Source organism: Mauremys mutica, chromosome 7 (assembly GCF_020497125.1).
Source record: "Mauremys mutica isolate MM-2020 ecotype Southern chromosome 7, ASM2049712v1, whole genome shotgun sequence".
Taxonomy (NCBI): Eukaryota; Metazoa; Chordata; order Testudines; family Geoemydidae; genus Mauremys; species Mauremys mutica.
In genome coordinates, this window is record NC_059078.1 from 95153673 (window position 1) to 95178599 (window position 24927).

General features: G+C 42.6%; 1 protein-coding gene across 2 annotated transcripts in view; it reads right to left on the reverse strand.

Moving 5' to 3' along the window:
• RNLS (renalase, FAD dependent amine oxidase) overlaps positions 1 to 24927 on the reverse strand; it is a 131135-nt gene that overhangs the window by 26129 nt on the left and 80079 nt on the right. For both annotated transcript variants that reach the window (XM_045024085.1, XM_045024086.1), the window contains exon 5: positions 17954 to 18127. In XM_045024085.1, coding sequence (XP_044880020.1) covers positions 17954 to 18127 — 174 coding nt within the window. The remainder of the gene's footprint in view (positions 1 to 17953; positions 18128 to 24927) is intronic.

A 24927-nucleotide genomic window follows, 5' to 3' on the forward strand; every position in this document is an offset into this window, starting at 1 on the left:
AAGAGGCAGAAGTAGCCGGAGCCTGGCAAGTGTTTGGTTCCATGTTTATTGTTGGTAATATATGAATGGGAAGGATTTCAGGTTTCTGACCCAATGCAATTTTTGTTACAAGTTGTGGGTCGCAGGGTGCATCCACTAATGGCAGAATGCATATGAGCACCTTGGCATCACGCCACCTATACCACGTGGAATTCAAAATGGAGACTGGGAAGGGCAGCATAACAATTAAGCATTTAACATCAATTTATTACTAGATACTCCTACAAAAATATGCTGGGCGTGTTGAAAGTAAAAAGCCTATGTTGCCTTCACATTTAGTATGCCTCACCGTACAAATTAGCCATGCCACAGTCTGTAAACAGTACACTGTGCTGGGGAGGGAGAGGGTAAAATGGAAATATAGTGCATCCCTCTCTTCCATTAGTCCATGCAAGTCAATAATGTGGGTGCACAAAGCATCCCTGATTTTTGTTGCCCGTAAGCACCTATAACAGATACACTTTCTGGCTGAATGTACCTGTGCCTGGGTGACAAATTCACTGTCCAAAATACAGGATTTTTAATGCAGTCCAGAAATATACCAGGGAAATGGGAGGGGTGCAGTTCTTTGAGAATCCATATTATCATGCATGTTTGTATGTAGCCCATTGGTAGATGTGTTCCATGGCAGGCTGTTTCATAAGCCATAGAGAGGTAGTAATCCACATGGATGCTAATGCAGCGTCCTGTTGATTGCACCCATGAATTTTGACCTAATCACAGGTGCTGATAACTGCAAACTATTTCCATAGTAGGAACAGCAGAGAGGAAGTCAAATGTCAGGAAACGTAATATTTTCTGGGTCCTCCTCTATAGGACAGCAGCTCACTCCACTCATAGATATATTGCTTAGTCACCATAAGCTTGGAAACCTATGAGGTATATGCAGCTGGTTTGCCACCAGTAGCTTGGAACAGAATGTCCCTTTGCCATTCAGGAACCTCCAGCATCGTTATGTCCTCCAGAATGTGGAAAGCTTATAAGGATTGTAGTAAACCACGGCACCCCACTCCTCAAGGCCACTATCATCTGCAGTTTTTAAACATACAGCACTGTAAATTTCACCTTAACATTCCGAATGCAGACCTTTCACTCTGATTAATTCTGTGTCCACAAAGCATCTGGGAACTTAAATGTTCTGAGAATACAGAAAAGGTGAGTTTTACAATGTATCAGTTTTGGCCTTGTGATTCCAGGGGCACGTTTGTCTGAGGATGCACTGATCCTTTTTGAAATACTGAGACAATAATGTACTGTTTGATAGCTGTTTTCAGGCCCTCCCACCTCTGTAGCCCAGCCACAGCACAGTAGGAACCTGGGATTTCAAACTGTCATGGATAGTCAAAGAGGAAGTGTGTCAGTGACGAACTTATGAAGGACATCCTGGTCAGAGCCAACAAGCAGGTACAATACCAAACGGAAAAATTCATGGCAAGTGGGAAGGGACAGACAGGCTGCAGAGCATAAGGAGAGAATTACAGCATGAGAGGAGAGACTTGCAATGCGGTTTCTGGAGACGCAATGTCACTTGAGGGAGGAAAACTAACTGCAGCAGAAAGATTTGTTTGAGAGGCTTCTTGGGCTAATGGCCATGAAAGTTCAGGCTCAGGTTCCACCTGCACCATGTCCCGAGTCCCATTCATAGTAGTAAGTCCTGCAGACCAGGAATGCATTGGACAATAATATGGCTGGGTGGCCTATGCAATGGGACTGAAAACTAGTTGCACAGGAAAAATGTACTCCCTGCAGTCTTCTAGTCTTCCACTCCCATGCAGCAGTGCCATGTGTATGCTAACCACACTAGAAAGGGAAAGGAGAACAGGAGGAAAGGAGACAGGCAGAAGTAGGGGATTTATTTCTTTGCACTGGTTTCATCGTTTTGCACTGTTCAACATTTGCGTTATGCACTTCATTTTATGACTGGTTTTGGTGTTTTAATAAATGGCAGCTGGCTTGCCTGACAATTCTAAACTATTGTGGTTTTTTTGTAATACAGCCATGTTAATGAATAGAGGCTTTTATTTCCTTAAGAAAGTTTATTACCATCACGGCATCACATCATATAATAAGTGGATTTTGAAGAAGGCACAACTAGAAAGTTGTATCCAAATACAATTTCTCAATACCTCTTTTCAGATCAGTCCATACTGAAAAGCTGCAGTTCCTGTCACACAACCACTGTTCCTATCCTCACTTTGTATAAGGAGTCATTTCATTATTAAATAGAAATTCATGACAATCACATCCCCCATCCCATTGTTAGAATACAGCAACAGTACTTTATTTACTATTAACATTGCTTTACAAATACATGCATAAACAAACTATTCCCCCTGTTCCATTGGTCCATGTAAGCCCATAATGTGCGTGCACAAAGCATCTCTGATTTCTGTTGCCCATGTGCATTTATAACAGGTGCACTTTCTGGCTGAGTGCACCTGTTCAGCAATTCATTGCTGTCACAGGTCCACTCAGGTAAATGGCTCACCTTTGGATTACAAAGATTGTGAAGGGCACAGCAGCAAGCCACAATAATGCTGAGAGCAGATGACACTGGAATCCAAACGAGTCTGGGTGACGGAGTGCTGGGTAACAGCACTTGAGTCAGCACTCTGGTCACTGCAACTCTAATTAATTACTCCAGAGCAGACCTCATTAAGAAAAGCTGTGCCTATCTGATGGGCTGAAGAGAACTTAAGAGGCTAATTAGGTCTTTAGACAGGTGATACAAAAGGCACAGGAAGGAAGTGGGAAAGGGGGAAGCAGAAAGAGACAGGGAGAAAGAGCTTTCTCTTTCCTGCTTGCCTCAGGAGCTGAAGGCTCCCTAAGACTGTAGAAGTGAGGCAAGATAGTGTATAAAGGTGATGGAAACTGATACTGTAAATCAATTGCACAGGGTGTTTTACCAGCAAAAAGGTCTCTGAGCTGTTTGTGGACTTGAGCAGAGGCAGGAGCAAGTGAGTCCTACCACAGTCTGAAATCCTGCTGGTGCTGTTTACCATCTGCCAAACGCACATTCAACCACCATCCTACACCTACTGAAAGTGTAATTAAACACACAGTTTCATAGCCTAAGGCAAAAGGGAGTATGTAGGGTCCTCTAGAGAATAACAGTGGACAGTAACTCTATTTATGACAATGTCATTTGGTGGGAATAGCATCCTGGTCTGTCCAGGAAGGTAGACAGACTCCTTATTGGTGCAAACCCAGACATCCTGAACTTTTCCTATGCAGCCCACGTTGGCATCCACAAATCATCCTCTGTGGTTGACAAGAGCCTGCAAAACAATGAAGTAGTACCCTTTGCAGTTTATGTACTCAGCTGCTCCCTGAGAAGGGCAAACTATGGGCGCATGAGTTTGGAAACCCTAGTCTCTCAAGCCAGCAGTTACTGCAGGGACATTGTTTAAGCCAACTGCCTTTGGGTAAATCACATGCCTGATTGCCTCAAAAAGTTCTGCCACGACAGCCCCCACAGATGACTTTCCAACACCAAACTGTTCAGCAACGGACCTGTAGCAGGCTGAGGTAGCCAGCTTCCAGATGGTTACAGCAACCTGCTTCTTGGCAGGGATGGCAGCCCGCATGCAAGTGATTGATGGTGGAGGGTTGGAGCAAGCTGCTTGCAAATCTCCAGAAATGCAGCTTTCTTCATGCAAAAGTTCTGGAGCCATTGCTGGTCTTCCCAACTGTGCATGGCTATGTGATCCCACCAGTCTGTGCTTGTGGTCCTGCTCTAGAAGCACCAATCTACACTACATAGCATCAGCAACTACACTGAGCATTGTAAGCAGCATCAGCCAGTTTGAGTCTGCCATGTCTGTATTGTCATCGTCCTCTTCCAAAAGTGCCTTCAGTAGATCAGAAAATGCCACTGAAATGTCCACCAGATGCTCTGCCCATTTCCTGACACAGGCATGAAATTGCAAGCAAGGCAAGTTCTTCAAATGGTAACTCCTCCATGATGCCAGGAGCATGTAGCCCCAAAAGACTGCTCGGCAGGAAGTGCTGGCAGGCTGCAACAAGTTCCTGTAAAGTTCCATTGGATGAACAGTAAAGTTTTCCCACTGTGCACCACAAACTAAGGACTAGAGCTGCTACAGCTGGGGAGGATGCTAGGAATCCTGGGAAAGTCTGGTTTGGCTCAGCTCTGTATTGTGCAGTATAGATGCATGAGTGACGGTGTGAGACGCGAGTCCAGAAATTCTAAACCCAGGGTTAATATTCAGTGTGGATGCTCAAACCTGGGCTTATAAACACCGTGTGTGTGGGCTCGAGTCCCACAGAGCTGGATTTACACTGCTGTTTAGATATACCCAGAGCCATTTAACCCACATAAGCAGGCCTCAGTCTCCTGACCTTTTTTTAGGTAATTTAGCTGTGACTAGTGCACGGGAAGTAACTTCTTCCTGCATTTTTTTTCTTGATGTTTCAGTCTCCTTTGACTTCAGGATCTACAGCAAATATACTTTTTTAAAGGTGGATTCTGTCCTTTAGCCTCTGGGCATCTTTATCAAGTTCCTGACACTGGTAACTCCTCTCAAACCCACTGGCTCAATGCCAATAATTCAGTTTAACATCTGGCTCTTCAGATCACATGGGACAAGTGAGAAATGATCCTTGAAAAATATTGGACCTATTGACAGACATCTGTGTTAACAAGAATTCACTAAAAGGCATGTCCGAAACAGGTGTTTTTCTCCAGCTGATCAATGTCTTTATTTTCAATAACACCACCATATACCGCAAAGGCAGAAAACTAACTTAATATAAGTTCATACACTGAGTTTCTTATGAATTATGAAGGACATAGTCATAAATGGATTTGTTTTTCTTGTTTTACCATGTCACAAAATATTGACAAAAGGCAATACTTGATTAAAGGTGAAAAATTCAGAGAATAAATCCATCCCTTTGAGATTCATTTTACTTTCAGGTATACAGAAAAGAATAATATATTATGTTGTGTTTGAGTATTATCTCAATGGATTCTTTTCCAAAACCTGTAAAGAAGCAGAAAAGGAAAGTGGTCTTTTCATGCATTTATATCTTGCAAAACACACAATTTGGCAGGGAAGAGAATCAGGAAAGGAGATTATGAGATTCTGAATGGGAGAGCTTCATGAAATGTGCTTATTTGTATTTGACTTGGATAGCATTCACTTTCATTAATTTTGTGGTTTAAAGCACTTAAGCAAATTATTATTGTTCACTCCTTTTTAATGCCCTTCAGAAATTCCTGACTTTTCTATAAGCTGTTCTTCTAGGAAACTCAGTTCTATTCACTCAAGTTTGACAGGTATATTTTAAACTTTTAGCTCAAAAGAATCTTAATTAAAGATACAATACCATATCCACGATGAAGCAATTCATCAAGTCTCTAGCACCAGAGTCTTAGCTGAAAAATGACTTCTGTGTTTAAATAGTGAATAAAAATTGAAAAAATATTTTGGGCTCTTTGTGTCAGTTCTGTTCTCTTTGCTTTGCACTACTGATTCTGGCTGGAGCTGATCAGCAGAGAATTCCCTTTGTGCAGGGGAAATCTCTGCAGGGGTGTGGATGGCAAAGGCAGATGCTGTGGCAGCCACCCCCTAACCTTTGGTGAAGGGGAAGGAATGAGGTATGCTAAGATCAGGAAGTGGTTGTATCAGAGCAGAGCTCCACTACACCTATCTTCCACTGGCATAAGCTAGAGCAGGCTCTTAACTGCTCCAACTTCTGTAAGGGCTAACAGGCACGTGATCAGGGAGCTGCAACTGGCTCAATATTGCCTCCACCCAGCATCCTAGCAGAGCTTGGACACAGTGGAGAATTAAGTTCTTTCATTTTTCAATTTGTTTAAGTGCTTTATTCTGACAACTCTTCATGCTGAGTAATACTTTACTCTTCAAGTACTGCTACTGATTTCAGTGAGGCTACTTACAGAATAAGGTACTACTCAAACCAAGGGAAAGGTGTCAGAATATAGCCCTTAAGGTTTTAAAGAAACTTTGGTATAATATAGCACACAATATTAACAGCTTAAAAGCTCAATCACTTCTATTAGTCAAGTATATAGCTGTGCAAGGCTCATTAGTGGCTCTGCATATAAAATAATGAAATCTCAGCTAAATGAAGACACTTCTGAAGTTCCACTAAAGAGGAGGCAAAAAGTGAGGTTTTCTTTGCTTAGTCATCTCCACTAGTTTGAAAGAGGGAAGGAGGAGAAGGAGGCTTTGAATGGATCAAACTGAACCACACAGGCTCTCATGCAGAGCATACAGTGGTTCATTTGTTCATAAGTATTTTCTCTCTTGTAGATTGTAAAAGCTTCTGTTATCTTTAAAAATAAAACAAAGAATGTTGGTCCAGAAATTCTATCAAGTCAGGCTGTGTAATCATTCAATTTAGAAGAAAATCTAGAGCTTTCAACATAGCAGCAATCTGTGATCAGTGTGGTGATGTTTTTTACCAGATGTGCCCGAAAACTTCTGTGTAATTGATGTAAACAATGAGACGCTTCTGGCAAACTGTATCGTTAGCTCAGCTAAAAAGCTGAGTTCAGGAATATTCAAAGTTTAGTGCTCCATTGGCAGATGGTAAATAACCTGACTACGTTACAACATTGCTTAGCACAGGGTCAGTGTCTATATATTTTGTGACCTGAGAATTTACCTCTGACTCTGGGATGCCTGGCATCCCTCAGTCTTGGGATCAATGAAGCTGAAAACAATACCTTTATGAAAAGAAGGAAGAAATGGAAAATGGTAGATTTAAAAAGCAGTAGCAGGTTCAGAAGACAAAGACCCCAAAACAGTGAGATATTCTAGTTTGTGAGCTGTTTTAATTATACAAGAGACTATTTGGTGAACATCTTGCATCCCTTTACTCTCTATTCTGAATCTTGATCAGGTTAGTGCTGAGTTTCCATGCAAAAGAATAAGGAACATCTGTACTCTTTAGTCCTGTGTAAGACAAGGTCAGAATTTGGCCCTGTGTGAAGGACCCTAAAGTTGTTTCAAATAGCTCTTGAAGTTAGTATTGGGCAGTCCTCACAGAGAAGAGGCCAAAGTTTCTGAAAAAATAAAATAAAAGCCAGCTGTATTTGTCCAAAGATAATTATACACCCTGAGAGAATGTTATGTGCTTGGCCTGAACTGGTGATCACTATTCAGTTCCTGTGCTAAAAAGATCCGACACCAACAAAACATTACCACATTAACACCCTTGTTCTGCCTCCACAGAGGCGCCAAGGACTGAATGTACAGAGAATGAACATCCTCACTCTTAGAAGTGGTTGCGCTGGCTCCTGACTGAAGCACGTTTGTGGGGAGTGTGAGAAAACTTGTACAACAGCCTGTGTTTGCTGTATCTGCTTTATGGTTTAGAGAGAAGACTCAGTAACTTTCAACAGAACAAAAGCCACTGTGAACTCTGAAACAACTAATAGCCACACCCTAGCTTCTGGATTTAGTAAAACAGGAGAAATTACTTCCATGTAATCACTAAAGGTGTCCAACAATACGGAAGTCCAGAAAAATATTCCCACTGGTTCATAGGTGGCAGGTTTGTATAATTTTTGGTGGGGCCCAAATGGTGGTCCTCCCCCCCCGCTCTGTAAGCCGATATAAAATGAAGCTACAACGCGTCAGTGCCACAAGATTACAAGGGTCAATTAAAAGTGGAAAGTCAGAAGCAGCACTTGCCTACTTCAATATACGGTATTATATTTTGTTGCACCTGTTGTGATGAAGTGGGAATGTTCTTAATATTTTCTCTGAATACTGTGTGGGTGCCTCAGTTTCCCCTGCAAGATGCTACCTGAAGGTGTTGGGGACAAAGAGATCAGGTGGTCGCCTTGTCCGGAAGAGACACAGAGGCCAGAGGAGGGAGTGTCAGTTTGGAGCTGGCTGGGGAAATGGGGAGAGACCCAGAACTTGGTTCTGGGCTCCCACCCCGCAAGATGGACCTGACAGAGGGGTTCTGTTTTCTGTACCAACAAGCTCTGTTTAAACTGTGTTCCCGTCATCTAATAAACCTTCTGTTTTACAGTCTGGCTGAGAGTCACATCTGACTGTGGAGTTGGGGTGCAGGGACCTCTGGCTGCCCCAGGACCCCGCCTGGGCGGACTCACTGCGGAAAGTGCATGGTGTGGAAGGGCATGCTGAATGCTCTGAGGTCAGACCCAGGAAGGTGTAAGCTTCTTGCCCTGGAGACAGTCTGCTCAGAGAGGAGGCTCCCCCAGAGTCCTGACTGGCTTTGAAGGAGTGGTTCCAGAGCATCCCAGCATCCCCTTCCACCCCATGTACTTCCCAGAAGTCTGCACAGGCACTAACACTCCCTCCTCTGGCCTTTGTCAAGAAAGCTAACAGCATTTTGGGTTGTATAAGTAGGGGCATTGCCAGCAGATCGAGGGACATGATCATTCTCCTCTATTCAACATTGTTGAGGCCTCATCTAGAGTACTATGTGCAGTTTTGGGCCCCACATTGCAAGAAGGATGTGGAAAAATTGGAAAATCCAGTGGAGGGCAACAAAAATGATTAGGGGGCTGGAGCACATGACTTCTGAGGAGAGGCTGAGGGAACTGGGATGGTTTAGTCTGCAGAAGAGAAGAATGAGGGAGGATTTGATAGCTGCTTTCAACTACCTGATAGGGGGTTCCAAAGAGGATGGATCTAGACTGTTCTCAGTGGTAGCAGAGGACAGAACAAGGAGTAATGGTCTCAAGTTGCAGTGGGGGAGGTTTAGGTTGGATATTAAGAAAAACTTTTTCACTAGGAGGGTGGTGAAACACTGGAATGGGTTACCTAGGGAGGTGGTGGAATCTCCTTCCTTAGAGGTTTTTAAGGCCCGGCTTGACAAAGCCCTGGCTGGGATGATTTAGTTGGGAATTGGTCCTGCTTTGAGCATGAGGTTGGACTAGATGACCTCCTGAGGCCCCTTCCAACCCTGATATTCTATGATACTCTAAACTGACCACCAAATTTAAGTTGCGTGTTTTTCCTGTCAGGTGAGGACTCTGGGGCAAGGCTGGGGATAAGGAACTTGGGGTGCAGACAGGCTGCCCCAGGGCTAGGGCTAAAGAGGACTCCCCTCCACCCTCCCTGGCAGCAGCAAGACCCCTCCTCTCCCCCGCAGTTCACTGCACATGCTCCTAGGGTCCCTCTCAGGTCCAGAAAGCCCACTCGCCTCCCCTATGGTGGGTACCGAGGGAGGAGGTTGCCATCACGTGTGGCCTCCCCTGCTGCCACCCCTCACCATAGCCTCACTGGGGATGGGGCTGCCCCTTGCCCAGCATGGTGCAGGAGTGGGGACTGCAGGGTGGTAGCTGGGAAGGGGCACAGTATCACAAAATTCACCTAAGCCCCAGCTGCACAGGTCTAGGAAGCTCCCCTCCCCAGTGGTGTAGCCAGGTTCTAACATCAGGGGGAGCGAACACGTAAAAAAAGATGCCAGCCAACATATCCAATTACTAATCAGGTAGTCTATAACAGGCTGTCCTGGACCCCATCACCCCCTGAAGCACAAGGTGGGGGTAGGCACCACCATGTTGTGCAACAAACACTTGACAAAATTACTGGACTTAGTGATGGACAATGCGGGCAGGTGGGTATTATGTCATTCAATCATTCAACCCATAAAATTGCACACATTTTGCCTCAGTGAAATTAAATATCCAGAGAATTACTGGGCCTGTGATGATGATGACCAGGGCTTGCTCACCTGTGGCTCCCCCTCCCTGTGCTGTGGAGGCACAGCCAAGCAGGTCTGCATCTGCAAGCAGGCACCCTGCCTCAGGTGCAGCTCCCATGGGCCCTGCTAGCCAATAGACTGGGAGCCTCCCAGCCAATGGAATGGGCTGGGCTGGGGGGCGGAAGGCAAAGGGGGAGATTGTAGGGAGCTTTGGAGGAGGGGAGTGGGCTGGCACAAAGGGGAGGGCTCTCTGGAGAGGAGTGACAGGGACACAGGGGTCAATGGGAGTCTCTCGAGGGGGCAGAGGGTTGTGTGGGTCTCTGTGGGGCAGGGGGCTGTGATGGGCGGAGCCAGCTGCAACCAGGGTCTGCTCTGCGGGGGGTGTTGCTATAGTCCCCTCAGGAAGCCCCCCCCCCAGCTGTGTCCTGGTGTGTGTCTGTCCCACAACCTCCTGGTGTGTCCTTGTGTCTGTCTGTCCCACAACCCCCGGCTGTGTCTGTCTGTCTGCCCCCACCACCCCCGGCTGTGTGTGTCTGTCCCACAACCTCCTGGCTGTGTCCTTGTGTCTGTCTGTCCCACAACCTCTGGCTGTGTCTGTCTGTCTGCCCCCACCACCCCCGGCTGTGTGTGTCTGTCCCACAACCCCCTGGCTGTGTCCGTGCGTCTGGCTGCCCCCACCACCCCCAGCTGTGTGTGTCTGTCCCAGAACCCCCCAGCTGTGTCTGTTTGTCCCCACCAACCTCCCCCCCCCGGCTGTGTCCTTGTGTCTGTCTGTCCCCACCACCCCCGGCTGTGTGTGTCTGTCCCCCCCCCCCCCCGCTGTGTGTGTCTGTCCCACAACCCCCTGGCTGTGTCCTTGTGTCTGTCTGTCCCACAACCCCCAGCTGTGTCTGTTTGTCCCCACCAACCCCCCCCTCCCCGGCTGTGTCTCTGTGTCTGGCTGCCCCCACAGCTCACCGGCTGAGTCTGTCTGACAGGCACAGACCCTGCTGCTCACTCTGCCCAGGGCTCAGCCGCTGCCGGTGTCTCGCTTCCCCTCCCTGCTGTGGCGGCGCGGCCTGGCAGCTCCGGCACCGCCCCCGGCAGCTCCCATTGGCTGGGGTTCCCGGCCAATGGGCTGTGAGCCAAGTCGGGGGGGGCCTCTCCCGGGAGCTGCCGCTGAGGTGAGAGCGCCCGGCATTGCGACACGGGGACCCCCCAAAGCACAGGGCCTGGGGCCCAAACATTGGTGGAGCTGGGCCCAGCTTCAGGATTATTGGTGGAGCCTGGGCCACGCGGGCCCATAGAACTCGCCGCCTATGCACTGGTTCTAACACTAGTTCAGCTGAATAATAGTACAACTAGAAGGAACAACGTTCCTGGGGAACAACAGCCTGGGGAGTGAGGCCCATTTTCACCACTTGTTTGGTTATACAGAACCTGCTTCCCAGCAGGTTTAGTAAATCAGTGGCAAAAACTGTTCTGGTCACCAGAGTACTGTCTATATTGGGAATCCCACCATCATCAACAGGGGTTGCTGGGAATTTTTTGGTGAGTCTCTCCCTCACATCAGTAGCCAAAGGGACTTATTAAGCTAAGTTTGCAACTCAATTTGCAAATGGAACATATTTATTTATAAGGCTGCCATAAGAACAGTGTAATCTTTCACAGAGGAAAATCTACCATGTTTTTTTCCCCTCGTGTTCCTGGGAAGTGGAGGATACCAGTGTCACAAAACCTGGAATGAGAAGAGAGAGATTTAAAAAGGAAAGATATTGTTTCCTGGTGGGTAGATTTTGATGGCAGTTAATGTGAGGCATGGGTACTTTCTTACATTATCCAAAAAAATCCAATTTGATTGTGAAGAGTTGGGGGTGGAATTTGGCTTTCTGTTAGGCAAAATAAGCTATTAAAACTAAGCAGGCAACTGACAAAGGAGAGCATAAATGCCACTCTGCACCAATAGCATCAGAGAATCTGGGGCCAAAGGGGAATGGCCTCACTTGTTCCTGAAACCTTGTGGATAAGGCTGAACTGCCTCACTATTTGCAGGAAAGAAAGAACAGTCCAATTCCTCAGACTAGAAGAGAGGTCAGGATCTAGATTTAATAAAATTACATCTGAACTAAAAATAACTAATAAAATTCTAGACCCTAGAAAGAAACAGGAAAAATACATAGAATTTCCTGAATACACAGAATGTCAGTATTAATGGAATCTATTTTATTGGTTGGTAAAAGAACAGACTGATCTTGAATGTCTCTTAAAAATTCCCATCGTTTGCAGAGGTTCTTTTATTCTGCATGGTATCACTGTAATATATGTACAATGTCTTAACAGGGGTCGGCAACCTTTCAGAAGTGGCGTGCCAAGTCTTCATTTATTCACTCTAATTTAAGGTTTTGCGTGCCAGTAATACATTTTAATGTTTTTAGAAGGTCTCTTTCTATAAGTCTCTATAATATATAACTAAACTATTGTTGTATGTAAAGTAAATAAGGTTTTTTAAATGTTTAAGAAGCACCATTTAAAATTAAAATAAAATGCAGAGTCCCATGGACCGGTGGCCAGGACCCAGGCAGTGTGAGTGCCACTGAAAATCAGCTCGCATGCCGCCTTTGGCACACGTGCTATAGGTTGCCTACCCCTGTCATAGAAGAACTCAGGTAAGGGGAGTCTGAGCAGTATTAGGTTTTTTATATAGTATTTCTTTATCCTCATGGATAGTTTCTGATTGGCTTCATAATAAGCAGGCAGACTAGGCATGAGATTATCAAGGAAATCCACATGTAATAAGCTGTAGACTCTTCCATGAGACAAAGCTTTAGCTGTTGCCTATTCCTAAAACTGCTCCATCAGTACTAAGAGATAAAGGAGTCTCCCCTTTACAATGTAAAAAGGATACTTAAGAATTATGCTGAGCCTGAAAACATGAAAATGTGTCTTCTCTCGCTTTTAAATTATATAATGACATAGCTGAGGATAAGAGAATAAATAAGAGAAGAGAACTTGCTACCTTTTTGTATGTCATCTGTCTTTATTCCTATAGAATGTCAAGATTCTGCAGTCTTACAAATATGATTTTTGGAATAATTTTGCTGAAGAATTCCCACTGTCCTTTATAAATACTGATGGGATTTTTAAAATAGCCTTTTGTCTAACTCTTTAATATACATACATACTATGCAGAGAAGTTAATATACAATAGAAGTAGGATCTTTTCATGATACAATGTTCAAGAACACTACATCTGCAGGTGCAAGCCTCATTAAAAAACAGTGGGTCAGCTCCTCATCTGGTATAAATAGATGTGACTCCATTGAGGTTACTGGCTAAGCATACTCCATGTAGATACTGGAATGGCACAATCAACAAATAATCTTTACTATTGATTTTTCTGTTTTATAATATAAATCAGGAAGGTGAGACAGCTGAAGTAACTGATACTGTGGTTGTTCAGGAGCTAGAATCCTCAGATGAGAGTGAGGATATATAACAGTTGCATTTTAAAACCCTGTACAGATTTTACAAATGCAGGGCTTGGTACAGCCCTGCAGGTGCCACAGGATTTAGTTTGCAACCTCTGAGTCCCTAGGGCCTTTATGGTGGAGGCTGCCCATGGAAGCCACAGAATCAGTGCACCACCTGGATGCCATGGCCTACCCACTCCTGTCTGACTCAGCCCATTGTGGGGTGTGATTGCCATCTTTGGACCCACCAGAGTAGGAGTTGGAGTCAGCTTGTGTTGTTGTATCCTCCATCAGAGCAGACTTGCTATTACTAGGCCACAGGGTTCCTCTAGGCCAACACTGAAAACTGCACAGAATAGTTTACCATCACAGAAATCCAGAGCTCCTGAATCAGAGTATTCAAACTATATCAGTTAGTCTCTATTTACACAGCCAAGTTCTGCCCTCATCTATGCACTTGCACAACTAACTGATGCCAACAAAGTTGCATGCCTGTGAGATCAAGTTTGGTCTATAGTAGCTGTGTGTAGTAGATTCATAGGGCAGTGGTTGGAATTTCTCTCTCAATGACATACTGTAAGTGTGATGGGACAGACTCTGCTCCCTCCTCTTTGTTAGCAGATCCCCCTACCCTTTAGGAATAGGAATTTGGGGAACCAAAGCAAGAGCAGCTCTCCTTTGCCACTGAGTTTATTACAACCTCTGGGCGACTATAGCGACTTCAGAGCTGCTCCAGTGGAGGATTCCTTCCCCACCTGTCCCCTGTGAAGATCCCCAGCACACAGTGAAGTCAAGGGTTAGCTATGCAGATCCCTTTGCAGGATCAAGTCTTATAATGTAACTCTGAGTGGGGACTCTTGAGCACCTCTCAGGATATCAAGGTGCAGTTATAAGGATACTGTACATTTTCTTATACAGCTAATGGGTTTCCTAGCAATGATACACTTTAATGGCTTGCATCTTCCATACAGTAAATACAACGTAAAAGATTTGTTTACCTGATCAATAGAGAGTGGTAAGCAATGCCTATGTGAAAGCACAGTAATGCGATAAGTGAACATCATAGTCCTTAAAATTAACAAAATTACTATTCCTGTATTATTTCTTGGCTTACGTCTCATCTGCCAATCTGAGACAACTGACTATCTTTGATAACAAACTGCATCCTATCATGATTTTAGTAACAGTAAATTGTTCACTTTTATTTGGAAATCTCACCAGTAAAAAGTCAAACCACCACTAAAAAGTGCTATTTATTTCTTGTTCCTTATGTTCTGTCATTTGCTAAATGAGTCAAAGTGATAATTACCAAGTCTTGTGTAAACAACAAAAAAATTTGGTACTTCTGTAAAGAGCAATAGAATGTAACAGCTATAAATAATCTTGTCTTTGTGCAGACAAGTGTATGCATATATCTATTTTAGCAACATCTATTACTTTGAAAAACTAACTGAAGGCTGTAGTGCTCTTCAAGGCTGCAGTTTTACGTTGTTTGCCAATAAGTTTTCATCAGCAGTGTGAAACTCAGATAATATAAAATCTTTGTTTAACTTACTATGTCATTACTTACATTATCATACATAAAAGTAGTGGGGCACTGTTCCTCCCACCATGTTTTGTGCATGCATCCGATGAAGTGGGTATTCACCCACGAAAGCTCATGCTCCAATACGTCTATAAGGTGCCACAGGACTCTTTGCTGCTTTTACAGATCCAGACTAACACAGCTGCACCTCTGATACTTGACATGTTTTGTTTGTATCTTAATATTTGCCACCTTTTGTGTGTGTGTGTGCATAAGCAACTATTTCTTACTTAAACACAATGTACACCTATCAAGGGTGCAATAAGAGAAAAAATGAAAGTGTAAACTATTTATATATATATACTAAAACAAATCAAAGAAAACTTTGTAAAACAGTGTTTCAGTTACTATACCGCTAATATAAGTAAACTACACATCGAATGCTACGTGTGTGTGTGTGTGTGTGTGTGTGTGTGTGTGTAATTATACATATTCCCGTAACATTAGGAGTTGTGTATAAAGAAATGAGAATCTCTCCTTGACAGTTTACGTGTGCTATTCAGATGTTTATATTTTTATTTATTAAAATATCCTTAATAAACAGAGCAAGGGCATGTCTTTCAAACCTCCCATGCTATGCACGAGCACCCACCATCAGAAATATTTCTCTTTCCTTGCTAACATGCATTATTCTCCCACTCCACTACTAGTTTTCTTGGAACAAAGTTGAAATTTCTAAAATTCAAGTTAACAAGGAACAGAGTACAAAAGAGAGGGCTGGCTGGCTGTTTATATGTTGTAATGAGGCCTTGTGGGAGGCAGTTCATCTGCAATTGCTGGTCCTCAACTTGTTCAAACCCTGCAACTGCTAGGCAGTTCATTCCTCTTGGGAAATTGCACTTTCGTAGAGAATTTATCATCATGATATCTTGGAGCCTACACTACTAGGTGGGAAGTGTGTGTCATCTGGAATATATACAGTTTCATAATCTTTAGTAACATATTAATATGTCCAAAACACTTGCTCCACAGCTCGTTAATTATGCCATCAATAAACAGCACCATCAGTCAGTATGGCTGGGGCAGTACGAGTCACTGGCTAAAACAAAACCGGAAAAAGACGCCAGGTGATTTTGGTCGGAAAAGTGAAATACTTAGAAATGATGGCCCAAACTACATCATCACCCTCAGTTTGGGGACACGCACCCTCTGATCATCAAGGTGATGCAACAGTAACAAGAAATGCCTGTGATCATCCCCAGTGGGGACCTGGCCACATCAATACAGAAGTTTCTCACCTCCAAGCTGACTACCACAATTAGCTACTGTAAATGTGAGGATGGAAGAGAAAAGCAGGAAGTTTGAGCATGCAACAGCAGCACAGCAAGACTTAAGCATATCACTTTGGAACTTGTTATGTTACACTGGCTCCTTGTTCATTACTGGATTCAGGTCAAGGTCCAGATGGTGATCTTTAATGACCTCACATGAGCTGCCCCTGGGATATCTCAGGAATGGCCTCTCTCTCTGAGACCTACTTGACAGCTGTATTATTTGGGGATGCTGGAGTTAGAAAACAGGGTGAAAACTATATAAGCAAGAGGCAAGTCTTTCCAGGCAGCTGGCCCATAGCTGTACCCTTACACCAGTAAGTAAAACAACCTCAGGTTTTCTTGCTGCCTGAGGGAAATATGAGATCATCTCATTGCCACAGCTTTCCCACAATAATAATGCTAAAGAATGGCTTGCCTTACTTCCTAAAGATGGTAACTAATACAATAATCATTTTAAAATTCCATGTATTTGGCATAATACAAGGAAAAATGCATTCAGTCTTTCCAATATGATTGCTTTATATAATTTTGTTGATGTTTGGGAAACCCTAGTGATGGGCACACCTGAGTACTTTCATAGATAGATGCTGATCAGTGCATATACGAAGTATGAATTTAAACTCAATCAGTCCAGACTGAACAAGATAGATTAAAAAGAAATATTTCTAGGTTCATCTGCTTGCATATAAAACCATGCTTCAGTTCGGTTAATTAATACTACCTTGTATTTATATAGAGCCTGATTCTGAAAATCCTTACTCGCTCATGTTGTTCAGTAGTTCACAGCACATTTTAGCACAAATCTCCATGTGTCTTGCAAAAATGGATAGATTATTATTCCCATTTCACAGATGAAGTAACAGAAGTTAACTGACTTGTCAAGGTCACAGTGAGTCAGTGGCAGAGCTAGTAAGAGAAATTCAGATCTCCTTATTCCTAGCCCCATGCTCAATCCACTAGACTATGGATGTCCCAGTTAGATTTCTGAAATAGTTGTGTAAATGGGATTTTCTAAGAAATGCCACCAAATATAAGTGCAAGAGATTTAACAAAGGTAGTTAGAATCTCACTTCACTACAATTTAGTGATAACAAATTTATGCCATTTTTATTTTCCAAGAATTTCAGCAATATAGGATTCACATTCTGCCCTCCCCACCAATAAAAAACAAAACAAAAACCAAACCCAGCACTTCCCCTCCACCCCCCCCCCCAAAAAAAGATTAATGGTTCACAAAAAATTCACATTAGAAAGTTGCCCATAGTTACTTTTAACATGATCCAAGAGTTGTAGTTTTCCCATGGGATTCTTGCTAATGATGGTTACTAAGTACAGTATAATATCTGTTTTTATGACCATCTTCAACAAAGAGATGAGAAGTGTAAGCCTCACAGAATGCCTGCTAAGCTCTTCAGCAGCATTCTGCAAAGTAGTCTGGTGAAGTAATACTGTACATACTGTAAGATCAAAGATTTTCCATGATGAAAAAATAAACTAGTTAACACTGAATTAGACTGATCAGGCTTGATTATATAATTCATTAACCGTTCCAAGCATTCTCAATGGAAAGATCAAGAGTTGTAAAATAATAGATGATGGTAGATAAACTGGCATGTGCATGAATTAATGTTTAAATAATAGAATGAAGACTATTTCTTGGAATAGTAACATTTTGATGTTTTAAATCCTCTGACACTGTTTTCATAAACTCAGTAATACAAACCATGTGCTGGGTGATAATTCTCTGAAAACTTCCCTGGTTTCATACTGCATTTTTATTACAGGCCAAATGTGACATTAAATTGTATCCCCTGTGGCTTGAAGTTAAATACTTGCTCTGTTCAGAATAGCAACACTCAATTAAACAGCTTTTTTCATGATCTACACCCTCTATTGTTACTGTGTTTAAGGGAAATAATAGGAGCACTGACCTATATTGCGCTTCTTATTATCGATGGAGATGAAGCGTATGCAGGGATTATTGGTGATGTACTGTGCAGCCCAGGGGACATCAATCCATGTGCCAGCTTCATAAAAGAGTCCCAGAGCGTAACGAGAGGAGTAGCTCACAGATTCCAGTTGCTGCTTTTGACTTTCCTTAATTACTGTGGAAAAAAAAATTAGACAATCACTTTTCTCTCAGAGAATTAAACTTGTGCATACGATAGCTAAGCTGATTAATTTTTTCCTAAAACAGGACTAGGATACTCAAAGTCTGTTTATCATTTAATATTAAAAGCTAAAAGCTTCTTATTACTTTCTGCGTGATTTATCCAAACATTTTAGAGGTATGGTACTAAGTGCCTCCTAGATACACTCACTTTTTGTTAGTGGTTAATATCCTATTTATCCAATAGCAGACACTGATTTAAAGCTTTTATGAGAGGAGCCCTTAGTCCTGGTGTACTCAGTGGGATTGCTCATGTGAGAAAATTAAAGTAGCCAATACACTATTGGTTATGTGATTGCCTAAACAAAATGGTTGTGCATATTAACAAACTCTTTATCTAGGGACCCTTGAAACTTTGAAAAAAATTGTGATTTAGGTCCTGATTCTGCAGTCTATCCCATTTCAACAAAGCAATTAAGTTTAGGATTAATTTTAGGGATTGGCTTTCATCCTACTGATATCAGTGTTAATTATTACTGACTTCAATGGGATTTAAAGCATACGCTTAAAATTAAGCATGTGCTTAAGTGCTTTACTGAATTAGGCTTTAGGGCTCAGTTTTATAGGGGGTAGATGAAAAGTGTACTGATCCACTGATAGAGCTACTGAGCATGGTGCTTTGTTATTTATGACCCATAAGATGAAATAAACTGAGAAGAATGGCTACTGCCAGGTGATGGGCCAGCAAGAACGCTGGGTCCAGCACACAGCATGAAGCACTGATCTTCACTGGCTGAGGAAGATTATGTTTCAGGGGAACAGTGGGAAGCATTTTTGTCAGTGCATGGTGCTCACGGCTGCCAATGCTTTATCTCTTTCAAATGCATAAGAACATAAGAACGGCTGTACTGGGTCAGACCAAAGGTCCATCTAGCCCAGTATCCTGTCTACCGACAGTGGCCAATGCCAGGTGTCCCAGAGGGAGTGAACTAACAGGTAATGATCACGTGATCTCTCTCCTGCCATCCATCTCCATCCTCTGACAAACAGAGGCTAGGGACACCAAAGTACACTCAAGCACCACGATTCATGGTGAGCAATAGGAAGAACTGCAAACTCTAAAACAAAGGAATTGCTCTTAATCCATCTAGTTCAGTGTCTTCTGTCCTTGTCCTATTATAATCTTGAGCTCTATTCAAGCATACAAATGATAAACAACTTGATGAGCAAGGGAGAATAAAGAGAAACAACTGAAATAGTTTTTTACTATTTAGCAGTAAGTGTTCTTTGTGCAAAAGTCAAGATTTAAGCTACTACCACCATAGAAAGGATAGAGAAAAATATCCAAAGGAATTTAAAATAAAATGTGATTCTTTTAGCTGTGTGTATTTTAAGCTTATTTAGAAGCTTTTAGACCAATTCTAAATAATTTTTTCCTGTTACCAACTCTTCTCTTTTTTTCATCTTTATTAATTTTGATTGATTTTCATAATTTTGTAATCTTTATAAAATGGAGAAAATTTTTGTAGCAGCAGATGACAAACTTCAAAAATTATTGTTTCATCTGAGCAAACAGCAACAGTTACACTATTTTCTGCGACAAAGGCAGGGTACAGATTTTTGTACCACTAAAGTACATGGTCAACAAGGTCTTTGAGACCTGAAGTTAGCAGATAATAAAGATGAAGTTCAATTATAGGATATCAGAGGTCTCCTGTCATATGTGAAGTTTCTCCTTCCATTGTCATGTTTTACAGATTCAATATCATAAAAGAGACAAGAAACCAGTCTAGGAGAGACAAAAGACCAAATCTCAAAACACCTAGCTTTACACTGAATTACATCAAAAGCAAAATGATTAGCAATCTTTATTAAGGAATTATTAGGCATACTGAATACTTGTATCCAAGTATAGTTCTTATAGTATAACACATACCTAAGCAGCAGCATAGCAACTGGATAATTAGTGACATTTCAGCAAGAGGGAATAGATTGATTTTATTCTGTTCTTGTTAGTGTCATACTCCTACCAAAGCAATCTTCCTCCTGTAGTAATTAACATACATCAAATGGAAAAATGATGATGTGGCTGGCCCTGCCACTTGTGAGTAATGGTGCTGTCCCAAACTCCTAGCAATAAAAAATTTATAACACACCAGACCATCACATACTCTCTCTATGAACTGACACTTTATTGGGATGAGGCAACAACTGTAGGATCCAGGATTATAAATCAGGATTTGTGAATCTGGTGATTTCATTCAGGAACTCTTTAATCAGGCAATGTCTGTCAGGAGCTGGAATCCAATAATGTCAGGACAGAATTTCAGAAGCTGATGCACAGTCTAAACTTGCTCAGCTTGGCTGATCGCTTCTCCCCTCTATGTGCAACAATTCCCAATGTGTACAATTCTTACTAAATAAACCCCTGAAACCTGCAAATTATGCACACTACCAGTCCAGGTTACCGTGTGTTTCCATTACAGTTACCCTCATCATCTTCTCCCTCTCGCCTGTCCACTCTTATGTCCACTCTGTAATTAGGTTATAACTCTTTGGGGCAAGGGCTATCTTTTAGAACTTTATATGTTTGTATAGCACCAAACCCACTGGGACCTTGGATACTGACTGGAACCTTGTGGTGCTACCATTATACTACTACTACTAATAATAATAATAATTAATAATTAATATAGTAGTAGTAAGTCTGGGAATTTTTAAGATAGTTGTGTCAAGTACCTTTTCTTTCTAGGCTCAAAAGATAAAGGTAGGCAAAGCAGACATCGATATAAGATGTCATCTTTTCTCTAAAGAGACAGCTGGGAGTTATCCCAACAAACCAATATGCTTAAAACCACTGCAATTTGTGTGGTCTCTGTAGGGTAAGCAGCTTGTACAAACCTGCTTGCACGAAGTATCAGTGTTTTCAGAAACCATTGTTACCAGAACCATTTCTAGTAGCTGTTCATGCAGCACCTGGTTGGAACAAAGATAGAGCAGCTTCTGCTAAATGCTCACTCCAGAGCAAAAAGAGATTACACTTGTCCAGCATTGCCATTGTTGTTAGTCTTCACAATGAAAGAGAGACCCCTACTCCAGCACCCTCAGGACCCAGAGCTGGGACCCAGGCAGTGTCTACCCTCCCAATACCACCATGTGGCCTTGGGGAAAGAAACAGTGAGGAGGAGCCAGTCACAGACCAAAGCTGGCAGGAGCAGCTGCAGAAGCAGCTTGCACAGGAACCAACAGATGCTGCTGCCTCAGAGTATTTTCTACATTTTTTTTACTGGACATTTTCTGACCAGTGTAGATTTGCTGTTAGCTCCAACCCTCTGCCTCCCACTCCCTTCCAATCTGTTCACCTCAGACACATTTCACAGCTTCCCTTCATATTCCTCCTTCCTCTTCTTACCTACTTTGGCCCTCTCATTGCTCTGCCTTCCTTTGTCTTTCCATTTAGCTAATCCTCTCCTAACAAAAACAAGCTCACGGAACTAACATCACATTTGCTACCATCACATTGTTCACTCTGCTTGTGTATTCTATCACTCCTCAGGACAGGGACTGTCTGCCACTCTGGAAGTAGTCTACACTTGCAATCAGGAGTGTTATTCCCAGCTCGCATTGACATACTTATGATAGCTCTCACTGAATTAGCGCATGAAAAATTGTAGTGGAGCCAGGCAACAGCAAGCAGTAGCATGGGCTAGCTGTACTGAGTACATAGCCACGAGCTTGGACTCAGCATAGCTAACTTATGCCACCATTGCCTGTGCTACCCTGGCTATGCTACTATTTTTAATGTGTTAGCTCAATGAAGCTAGCGTGAGTATGTCTACAAGAGCTGGGAATCTCATCCCCCTCCCAACTGAATGTGAAGCCATTCTCTCTCTTTGTACTGAGCTTAACACAATAAGGCTCCATTCTTGGCTGGTCCCTAGGCAGTAATATAAAAACCCCCCTATGAATAATAATGTTATGAGCCCTGTGGCCTGACGCCCTAGCCTAGACTGTACAATGGTTACTACTGACGCATGTTGGTGAAACAGGACTTCGGCTCACAGCTGCTTGAGAACTCCAGATGTGAGCTCTCTGCTGGCATCTGCTGGTGAACAGGGGGAAAAGACTGAATGGGCTGGGCCTCATTTGCATTTTGGTTAAGCAACAGTTTGGGGTATTCTGGTTAAGTTTTGAGCCTGGGGGCAGTAAAATGCTATTGACTCTGTTGGGAAATGGAAAAAAACCCTGACTGACACTAACTGTGCCTGTGGCCACCATGACCGACACTAGTCAGGCACAGTTGGGTATGGGACCCTGAACCCCTGTAAACAGTGACTAGGAAGGGAAAAACAATGAGGAGTCCTTATGGCACCGTACAGACTAACAAATGTATTTGGGCATAAGCTTTCATGGGCTAGAACCCACTTCATCAGATGCATGAAGTGGAAAATACAGGAGCAGGTATATATACATGAAAGGATGGTAGTTGCCTTACCAAGTGTGAGGTCAGCCTAACAAGACAATTCACTTAACAGCAGGATACCAAGGGAGGTAAGTGGTAAGTGACTCTGATTTTCTGCTGGGAGTTTTTCTCTGATAAGAAGAATTTTGTGAAGGGTTCTGGATACCACTGAGCACTCTCTAAAGAGCTGAGTTGGAACAGCTACAAAACAGTGAAGGGCACAGAGTTGAGATGGCTTTAAGATGATTCATGAGCTGAAACTGCAGAAATATCAGCAGCCTATCCAATGGACTCTGGTGTGGGCCTCCCTAGCCAGCAACTGAAGCTGAAATCACTTTAGCTGGGTGAGGCATAAGCCCAGAGCAGTCCAGGCAGCACTGACCTGCCAGAATCCTGGGATATCTCTGGCCTAGAACAACAAACTGTGAGTGGGGAACTAGGGACGAGGAAAGTGGCTAGAATGCATTAGCTACTCAGAAATGCACGTGGAAGTCTGAGGCTGGAACTATTGTGAAGACACCCTAAGGCTGGGAGTCTTAACGCACAGAATTTGTTAATTTATTAATTGCTGGTTTTCCCATGACTATTCTTTGTGTCCCCTCCACACCCAGGTGCCTCACCTGCATAAAGTTCTCTTTGTCTAGCAAAGACCAGGAGGGATCAGTGGTGTAGTTAACTTGATAACTGTGATACTCTCCTAAGGGAAGTTTCTTCCGTAGCCCTAGATGTGAGAGGTTGGCAGATGTCCTGAAGTATAAGGGTATAGGTCCCTCCCAATTGTTTTAATCCTATCTAACGTAACTGTGGATGTCCTCAATATCCATATAAATGTTCAATCCTATTTTGAATCCCACTGATGCAGTGGCAATGTGTTCTAACTGTGCATTGTTGAAAAATATTTCCTTTTATCATTTTTAAATTTGTTGCCTTTCAGTTTAATTGAATGTCTTCTTTTTCTTGTATTATGATAAAGGGTAAATGAGTCCAATTCACCTTCTTTGTGCCATTCATTATTTGTATCTCTGTTATCCTCACTCTAATTTTTAAATCTAAATTCTTAAACTGCTATCAGAGGTACTAAACTATAAACCTTCCATATAAGGGCTTGTGGCAAGCAAAGAAAAAAATTCACAAATTAGATATCTCCCTTGTAAAACAAACTTTGTATAACAGGCAGGAATCTATATTGCAGCAAAGTTACTTTACAAAGCTTTTCATAGCTTACAATAAAGTACGCAAGTGCAGTCATGTTAAGTGATACATTCTTGTCTTGAAACACCCAAAGACAAACCTATGTACCATATGTGAAGATAATGGTATGGTGTGAAATACACAGAAAAAGTACATTCAGAGTTAAGGCTTTTACTCTGTATTTAACTTATCCAATTTAACATAGCTATTGCAAGGATCTCATGAGAGTGTCTGATTTTATGTCTCATAGAGTACACTTCTACCTCGATATAACGCGACCCAATATAACACAAATTCGGATATAATGCAGTAAAGCAGTGCTCCGGGGGGGTGGGCTGCGCACTCCGGTGGATCAAAGCAGGTTCAATATAACGCAGTTTCACCTATAACGCGGTAAGACTTTTTGGCTCCCGAGGACAGCGTTATATTGAGGTAGAGGAGTATGTTCTTTTATATTGAGGACAACAGATTGAACTAAGGACAGGGTAAGCTTTGAATTTCCTTACTTATGCTGGTTTAAATCAGAACCGGATTGTTGTTTTAATGTTGTTTCTGAAACCATAACATAACAATTTTCCCATTCTAACAAAATGGTTAAGATGATTTTAATAACATTTTGGAAAAAAAAACCACCCTTGCTTTCAGACCATGTCCTTGTACAGGGTACAAGATTCAGCTTCTAGAGATTTTTTTAAAATCAACTTTTATTAAATCCTGGAAATCAAGATTTGCAATGGAAAATACTATAAGACCTTAACTACAGCAACATTAGTGAATGCCATTATAATCAATATACTCTAGTAATTAAATTACATCAAAGCAAGGAAGTATGTGCACTCCATTTGTTTCTTCACCAGACCCTGACAGAGGACTGATTTATTACTTATTTATAACATTCAATAAATACATGGGCTTTTTATTTGCTGTTCCAATGCTGTAATGTTTGTCTCACTCCCTCTGTGGCATTGGGGGTGGGGGACAAGAATCTAGGGATCCCACCAGGGCCAAAAGAAAATCAGGAAAGCCAAGTGTGCAGCTGTCAGTCGAGGATCTCAGGAGTGAGCCCAGTTACCATCTTAGAAATCAGGGAAGCAAAAAGAGAGGTCAAGAGTCAGTCTGGAAGTTTAGCTTCCGTCCAAAGA